Raw genomic sequence first — 9,487 nt, 5'->3', positions numbered from 1 at the left:
GGTAGGGAATCAATAAATTTTCCGTCAAATTTTTTTTAGCCCATATATATCAATAAATATTAGAATCGAGATGGATATTGAGCATAATAGAGTCCTTATGTCATGGGATAATAAATGACATTCTTGGTTACGCATCCAAGTCATCACTTTACGCCTAAAACTGAGTTTAATTGACGAACAATAAAGTTTAAGGATACACTTAGTGATAATAACAACAATTAGGGGTACCATATATGTTTTAAAAAGTATAGGGACACCATGTAGAAAGTCGAAAAATTAAGGAGTACCATGTAGAATATCCCATTTTTTTTTTACCGTACGAAATAGTTTTACATTCCACTAATATGGCTCTCAAAGCCATAAAGCCATACTGAAGTACTACAATGTAAAACCGAATAAGATACAACATGACTAGAAGTTTTATGCACAATAAGTACCACAAAGTGGATACATTTTTTTGACACTTTCCAATCTGCTAGAAAGTTCATGTGTCAAACATTAAAGTTTGGCTATTTTTTCCAATACGCTGCAAGGTTCAAATATACTACACAAACTTGGGAAGATAAGAAAATAAATGGGGGAGAGGGGGTATCCGGTATCCCTACATAATGTTTTTGCATCAGGTGTGAACGACAGCTGCAGAATCACAAAACTCCCTCGTACATACAATTGCTGATACTCACTTGTCAGCATAATGTGAAGTCTTTAGCCAAAGACAGCAACTAATTCTCACCCTGCTTCAACATGCGCAGGATGGTCAGGAAGAGGTTCAAGATATCCAGGTAGAGTGTCACTGATGCCCAGATATACTCATCGTAGCTGAACCTTTTGATCAGGTTATCAGTGTCATAAACAATGTAGCCCGAGAAGACAATGGCGCTAAATCCACCATAGATTAGAACTGATGTGGACCCAAGTGGGAAGAACGCCTGTTACACATTGTTCTAAGTCAGCTTTTGGCGATAAACCCTAGATATTGATATTATTAAGTAAAGGAAAACAAAGAATAGGACCTGTAGGAATCCGGCAACAACGATGCCGACAAGGCTACCAAACAGAACAGGTCCAAGGAAGCTGAAGTCCTTCCCCTTCTTAGCGGCCCAAAACGTGTAACCCGTGAGTGAGCAGACAACTGCCGCAGTTAAAATCAATGCTTCGAGCACAATTTTTCCTGCATGTTACAAACATGAAAAAAGATTTAATTAAATAAGTGAAGAAGTGGCGAAGATATGACAAAAATGGTGAAAATTTCGGTTGATCCTAGGAAGACTTGCACCTCTTAATTGATTACAGAAACCTTTTGAAGAACATTTATAGTTAAGTTTATAGATTCGGCTTTGCTAAAGGTAAAAAAAAGTTGCAAACATACCATCAGTGTTAGCACAAGACACTCCAACTGTGAGACTCAAACAAATTGTGAACAGTCCCAGAATTATCAAGTTGTGTGGATGCCTTTGCTGGTAGACATATAGTGGCCATAACACTGCACATAAAGGAAATGGTAACTGGTAAAAAATCACAAGCATTCACAACTATTAATGGGACATGGCAGAAATTTTATAGACCGACCCCTACTGTAATATTACGTGCAGATGTAGTATTATAAGAAATTAAAAACAATGTTTTCTCACCCAAAATAATCGTGCCATGAAAGAGGATGAAAACTAGACGTTTCCTACTTTAAAGCAACTCTTAATTGATTAGCACATGGACATACATAACGGCTTGTTCAGAAGCAGCCCAATTGCTAACAAAATACTAGCACTAACACAACAGTTACAAAAGGAGAACAAGTCTCGACTATAAAGGGTTTATATTATCCCACTTAATTGTTTAAGAATGACTAACAGCAATTAATGGTGAGAATATTTCTTCTTTGGCAAAACAAATAATTTCTAAAAAATAGATCAAAGCAGGTTAAAAGGGAAGGAATACTATAAACACAACAACACTATCGCAATGCTTCAAATGCTCCTGCATATGATGAGTACAGGAGGTATCAAATGTACAATGCGTCTAGTAGTCATCAAACACACTTAACAGCACTACGTCCCAATATTTAGAACATCGATAAACTCCAAACAAAGGTATCAATCATGCAAGTAAGCACGGATCAGTAGTTCTACCTCCATGTTTAAAAGTAAAGTACGGAGTAACATTTGCAGGCGGACAGAATTATTCTGAAGCTGTGTAATGTGTATCCCTCCATCCACTCGATATGTAATCTAACAACTACGTTAGTAGTTGTCAGTTTTTGGCATCTCACTTTCCGAAACATGGTTGTTGGTCACCATTTCAACTTCCTCATACCTTAATATACTTATTTGGGTCATCTCGGTGAATCCAATGCGCTTAAAACCAAATTAACTACAAAAGGGCATTCAAAACATACAATAGGAGGCTCCATCCTCTCTATTGTGTATGCTCCCATAGAATTTCAATTCTTACTCAAATCAATGCCAAACACATACGACAAACATCCCAAGCACAGAGAATTTCACGCAAGTTAGTGAGATCCTCTTGAGTTATTACAATACAATTATACGCTACGTGATTGAAGTCAACCTAATCAAGGCAACACCCCCAAAAATTTTAAATCAAAAACAAACCCACAAGTCAACCTCAGCAAATACTAAAGCGAGACAGAAATTAAACGATCTGATGGCAAGATCAATTGAAAGCAAACAAACTCGAGGTAAACGGTAAACCTAATCAAGAAAAATATAAATTATGGTAGACATATAGCGGCCATAACACTGCACATAAAGGAAATGGTACGAAGTAAGTGGTAAAAAATCACAAGCATTCACAACTAATAGGACATGGCAGAAAATTGTATAGACTAACTCACTGACCCCTACTGTATAATATTACGTGTAGTATTATAAGAAATTAAAAAGAATGTTTTCTCAGGCAAAAAAAACGTGCCATGAAAGAAGATGAAAATTAGACAAGACGTTTCCTACTTTAAAGGCACTCTTAATTGATTAGCACATGAACATACATAACGGCTGGTTCAGAAGCAGTCCAATTGCTGAACAAAATACTCCCACTAACACAGCAGTTACAAAAGGAGAACTAGTTACTAGTCTCAACCATAAAAGGATTTATATCCCCACTTAATTATTTAAGAATGACTAACAGCAATTAATGGTGAGAATATTTCTTCTTTCGCAATACAAATAATTTGTAAAAATAGATCAATGCAGCGCTAAAAGGGAAGGAATACTATAAAAGGAACAAGACTATCACAATGCTTCAAATGCTCCTGTGTATGATGAGTTCAGGGGGTATCAAATGTACAATGCATCTAGTAGTCATCAAATACATTTAACAGCACTACGCCCCAATATTTAGAACAACGATAAACTCCAAACAAATGTCTCAACTCTCAATCATGCAAGTAAGCATGGGGCAATAGTTCTACCTCCATGTTTAGAAGCAAACTAACATTTACAGGCGGACATCAAGCTTTATTCTTAAGCTGTATAATGTGTATCCCTCAATCCATTCACTCAACAAATACGGAGTATTTTGCTTATAAACAAGAGTAGTCAGTTTTTGGCCTCACACTTTCCGAAAAATGGTTGTTGGTCACCATTTCAACCTCATCATACCTTAATATATACCTATTTGGGTCGTCTCGATGAATCAAATACCCTTAACTCCAAATTAACTACAAAAGGGCATTCAAAACATACAGTAGGTCGCTCCATCCTCTCTATTGTGTATGCTCTAACCCATCAATATCAATATATATACTTAAAAGAGGAACTTTTGAAGCGATTTCATTGGCTATTGCTTTTGTAAACTACTTAATTAGTTTTCTATTAATTATATTTATTTAAAAACAACTATTTGATTGAGATTAAAAAACGATTTGTTTTAAACTACTCATATTGAATTTTAATTGAATTTTAAAATAGATAATAACGAGATAGAGTTTTGGGTGGAAATAAAAATCTAATTATTAATTAACCAAAATTTTACTAATGCTTTTCGGGGAATAGGTACATATATAAAGCATATATACTCCATATAAGAATCCAGCAATCGTTTGTTAAATATGATGTAATTTTATCTTAAGTTTACAGAATTTAGATTGTTAATTTCTATTTGTATTAGGTTTAATGTGCATTAAGTACTCCTTCTGTGCTTTTTTAGTGCCCGGCGATTATTTCAAATTGTCATTATATATATATACTCATTATTGTTACTAATGCATGATATTTTTTTTGTTCAGGTAATCAAAGTAATGAGATTTTCAACCCAAGTCATATTAGCACGGTCCGTATGTTGTCGATAAACAGATATGGTAAGTTATACTCGCTCGCTCCATCTCATTTTATTGTCTCCTCTTTTTATATTTTGGTAGGATTTTTTAAAAAAGTAATGATATAATTATAATTTGTGTAAATATTGGCTTCGATTTTATCAAGAACTACGCATACACTAATTCCATTATCCATGGCAATTTGCCTTGCAGTGGAGTACCAGAAAACGATTAAATTAGGTGTAATGTCTTCTACATCTCCACGAGCAATGTGATACTAACATAAACCTTGGGGATGTCAAGGCTGCAAATATTCAGCTAATGATTGTTGTGAGGCTGTAGTAGGAGATTTAGCTTAATCGTTTCAATTTTCAAGATTACTCAGCACTGAACTATTATATACTACGACATAGAAACGAAGATATACATGACGTATATATTGCATAATACAAAAGTATTGTAACACCCCTGATTTTCGGCTAAATTAAAATCCTTTTGAACAGCAGCGGAAGACCTGAAAGCAAAACCAGAAGACAGAAAGGAACTACGCCCATGACGAGTAGCCCAGAAGGGAGAAAACACGTCAGCCGAAAAGCTGAGTAACAGATAATACCTCAATATAAGCAGAATAGTTTTTGGTCATGGCGTGGAAACATACACACATAAAAATAAAAATAAACAGAGAGAATAATAAAAACACTCCCCATAAACTAATCTCGAACTCAAAGGTACTCCACAATATAATAGACACTCTCGTCCCAATAATTAATCCAATTTCAACTCTCTACTCCATCTCACTCATTACTCCGTCTCATAATAATATTTCCAAATAACCAGGTATCGTATTCTCATCGTCGAACCTAAGTCAATGACAAGGGGTGAGTGAACTGGCGGTAAGACCGCGAAACAATATTTCCATCTCAATATCGATTTCAAACTCATAATAATATAACTCAATAACCATGGTCACTCCGGACCGTAAACATAACTCGGCACATAGGCCCTATAACTCAATACTAGTAACCAATTTCCATCTCAATTTCAATATCGATATTGTCAAATATTCCATTAAAGGAACTGCTTAACACTTAGAGTAAATACTCTAAGCTACTCACCCACTAGCCCGGGTCAAAGAAGGCAACAATTTGAACACGATACTGGTTTACACCCATAATCACAAAATAATTCACTTCAAACTTAACAACGGGCCAAATCATTAACATTATCTACATAGCACAAACTTTGTATTTGGCAAATTCACTTTAAGAGCTAACCATGAAAATCATCATTCGCACGCTTGATCTCTTATTATAACCATTCATAATGAACCAATTTCTCGCTTTCTCGCTTGTAAGTGACAATGCCAATCACGCCCTATTCCGACAGACCTAAATTTAGTACCACTATACAATCTCATATCTTTCACTTGCCTAAAGTTTACACCCTTAATAATCCAACCCATCTCACAAACAATATAATTAAGAGTAGAAAAACATAGAATTACTAGTATACATAATATTGCACCACACAATTAATCACTATTATCATCCAATGACAAATAAATGCAGACATACAACCCCGAACAATAATAATATTATTAGGATCGGTAAAATCGTGTAACCTTGAGACGGAAATAATTAGTCTGAACTATACATAAAACACTTTCGTGACTTGCCCGAAATAATTCACACAGAATGACCTTGAAGTGCAGCCCAAAGTCCAAAGAAATCAAGAAGGAAAAAGAACGGCAAAGTTGCACACTTGCACTTGGTGATCATAAACAACAACAATTTTGAAATCCATGTTCACGTATAATGCACAGAGAGACAAAAGATGAAGGGAGGTAGATGCTATTTGAAAAGTGATGATGTGTTAGTGTTTTGACGGCTATAAAAGAAGGAATAAGAGTTTTCCTGGTACTAGAATAAGGGTTTGATATAAAATTAGGAAGTCAGTGATTATTAATAAGACGAACTAAGTTGGGATCCAAAATTGAATTAAGGATTCGGTCCAATAAAACATAAGCATAAGTAGTCATAAAAAGATATTCGTAGTTAATAATCAAAGTATATATTAAAATAAGGTGATCATATAAATTTAAAAAAACTAGAAAGTATTTTATGATCAAAATATTTGAGGTATTACAAGTATCTTATTATTAACCATCCCTATACATACTACGGAATACAAGATACACAAAAATTCGCCGATGTGAACAGCTTCAGATCATCTGCCTCATAGAATCATTGCCATGATCTACAAAGATATTGGAGGTTTCCAATTCATTGTTGCCGGATTTATTTTTCTATATTGTGTAGACAATTTCGTAATAAGGTAAGCATATATTGTAGACTCAAAAGAGCTATCCACTAATCAACAACAAACTTAAGCGCCTCAAACTCACACAAAGACTAGAGTTAGTCTAGCGATAACATTTCACTACAAATCTGATTTTCGAGCAACATTATAGCAGTAAACTTTTATGCTTCGAGAGATATTAGAGAGTTAATGGTTTATAAACTACATTAATGTGAAAATTAAATATTTAAGTGATATTAAAATCAGATAAGATAAAAGATAAATTTTAGTTATGTTGGTCAAAATAAACTTCTATGTATTGTCGTAGACATGTTATCAATGAAAATAAGGTTTTTATGTTAAAATTTCCAAGCAACTGACATCTTCATGGTAAATTATACGGAATAGTACCATGCACACAATTATCCTTCTAAATTTTCCAAGAGATTCCCATTACTTTGGTATTATAATTCAGAAATTTAACAACTTAAATTATACCAATGATTGACAATTGGTTTATTATGAAACAAACTATATATACACACTGATCCATTGGTAAAAATAATAGATCAAAACTGTTTAATAATGAGAGAATTTTATTTTTTGCTTAGTTGTTAGGAAACTCTACTTATAGCACATGGTTAAACATAAAACAGGTAAAATATATACCAATCACATGGCAAATTGCTTAAGAAATGCTAAAAATTATCCGTCTTAAGCAAAACTTGCTCATTATAGTTTTGGAACTTTTTATTACTTCTATTTTATGAAGTTGACAATAAATTTATCTTCACTGAATAATTGATTTTTTGTGCTCGAGTTTCCAACATAGCGTTAATTAAATATCAAAGCAACGACAGCGATTAAAATTACAGCTCCACTATTCCATCACAAAGTTTTATGCGATGTTTATAAGATTATTAGTGTGACATCAAAACAAAGAGTAGCCATCAAAATAGTAATTTTGTATGTATTTCTTGGAATGGAAAATGATTATTATCGAAGTAGTCATCATGTGTACTTCTTCAGCGAATAATTGAATTTTTGCTGGTATATTTCTCTACTCAAATTTTGAGAATCCTATTATATTGGAAATTTAGGTGTCGTTTAGTTACCTTTGTAAATCATGGGAATTGCAAAATCACATGAATTACAAAAATTGAGGAGTGTTTGGTTGTCAATTTTTCGTAAAATGTAGGCATTTACTCTGTAATATTCTTTGGAGTTTTGAATGCCTACATAATAGGGGAATTGGATTACCCACACCCCCTATCTAGATAGTTGACAACTCCTGTGGAATTCAACTCCAACATCCGTAACCAAACGAATTTTCCGAATTCATCTGAATTTGTCTATAGGAAAACAATTCACATGAATTGTAATTACTGGATCAACCAAACAATGCCTTAGATTATACGAGTATATACTATCGTAGATGGAAATTTAGCACTTTTTATAGACTTAGAAATTGAGGAATGACGAGCTAGATGAGTGACAAATGGTAAGAGATGAAAATTGTGGAAAAGATTTGCTCATTGTTGAAGATGGTCTTATAAGAACAAAAGAGTTTCAAAATGTCTTTTATTTACACATGTTTTAGCATAACATTGATTCTTTCAAGGAAAAACACAATTTTAAATGATGTTCAATGTCACAACACTACCTCCAATTCGCAATTTCACGTCAATGACTTTAACAGTTCATAACTATACCTTCCTTAAAACTTAAAAGCAATTCATTTTAAACAGCAATCGCACAATAAACATTTCGAAATCATTGTTTAGAAATTACCCGGCCAACGGCCGGGCATGAAATCTAGTAGAATTTCAATTATAGGCTACGTAATTGAAGTCAACCTAATCAAGCCAATATCGCACAAAACCCCCAAAATTCTTGCATCAAAAACAAACCCGCAAGTCAACCGCAGCAAATACTAAAGCGAGACGGAAATGAAACGATCCGATGGCAAGATCGAATGAAACCAAACAAACCGGAGGTAAACCTAATCAAGAAAAACGTAAATTATGGAGGGAAAGGGAGTATTATTTTTCATAATCATAGAAAAGACAAACAAATTAACACAAAAAAAAAAAAAAAAAAAAAAAAGCAATTGCGGAAACATACAGACAAGGGGTAAGATGGCGAAAAGGAGGAGAAGGCCAGAATTGTTGCGAAGGGTTTCGTTAATTGGAGTATAAAGGACGGTAGCGAGAGAGACGATGGTGGTTAAGATGAGTTGAGCAGATAGAATTCCGTAAACTTTGCGAATGAAACCCCAACGAAGTTGGTTTTCGCCATAGCCTAAACCAGGATAAAGCACTTCTCCTTCTTCAATGTCTCCCTTCATCATCTTCGCGTTCTCCATCCCTATTGTTGTCGATGATGATGATGATGATGCTGTATACATTTTTGCCCAATGGATCTTTGAAAGTGGGTGACGTATTTCAGTATTTGATTTTGATCGGGATTGTAGAAGGAATTGTGAGGATAAAGTAGAGATCTAGGAGAATTGGAGTACTTTATTTTGGGTTGAATCTAGGTGGCTTGTTGACTTCTCGGTTTGCCCCGGGTTCGAGTAGACTATGCATGCCTAAACGGTCTTTTTTTTAGGACAAATACTATTGGTGTCCGGCTATATTCGGGCTACCTCTATTTATCTTTATTAATATTTTACTTAAATTGATTAGTTAGTTAATTGTTCATATATGCTTTCTTTTGTTAGTATTTTTACTTTTATTACATTCGTTATTACTACGGTTACTTTCACTACACCGCCGTAATTATTGTTACTTTCGCTAGTGCAGCATGAATATTAATAATTTCACTACTCCCGTTGTTGCTTCTTTCACTACTCAACCTTGCTAATATAGTTACTTTAACTATTCAAATGAGTGACTACTAACATATTATTATATC

At 34.1% G+C, this 9,487-nt stretch overlaps 1 protein-coding gene across 1 annotated transcript; it reads right to left on the bottom strand.

Moving 5' to 3' along the window:
• Nucleotides 1-399: 399 nt before the first annotated feature.
• LOC141647698 (BI1-like protein) lies at nt 400-9,139 on the bottom strand. The gene is made up of 4 exons (XM_074455996.1): nt 8,696-9,139; nt 1,370-1,483; nt 1,014-1,171; nt 400-929 (listed from the first exon to the last, which is right to left on the bottom strand). The coding sequence occupies exons 1-4, from the start codon at nt 8,976-8,978 to the stop codon at nt 723-725; spliced, it is 762 nt and encodes a 253-aa protein (XP_074312097.1). The 5' UTR covers nt 8,979-9,139; the 3' UTR covers nt 400-722.
• Nucleotides 9,140-9,487: the final 348 nt, after the last annotated feature.

This window comes from Silene latifolia, chromosome 3 (assembly GCF_048544455.1).
Source record: "Silene latifolia isolate original U9 population chromosome 3, ASM4854445v1, whole genome shotgun sequence".
In the NCBI taxonomy this organism is placed as follows: Eukaryota; Viridiplantae; Streptophyta; class Magnoliopsida; order Caryophyllales; family Caryophyllaceae; genus Silene; species Silene latifolia.
The sequence above is the reverse complement of the archived record's forward strand: the minus strand, read 5'-3'. Positions and strand labels throughout refer to the sequence as shown.

Bases quoted from the DNA above. Each gene is read 5' to 3' on its own strand.
- LOC141647698 (XM_074455996.1), bottom strand. From the start codon at position 8,978: ATGTATACAGCATCATCATCATCATCATCGACAACAATAGGGATGGAG. The intron at 1,484-8,695 runs GTATGTTTCCGC...CTTTATGTGCAG, and splicing joins CGCCATCTTACCCCTTGTCT to TGTTATGGCCACTATATGTC. The intron at 930-1,013 runs GTCCTATTCTTT...AATGTGTAACAG, and splicing joins TTGTTGCCGGATTCCTACAG to GCGTTCTTCCCACTTGGGTC.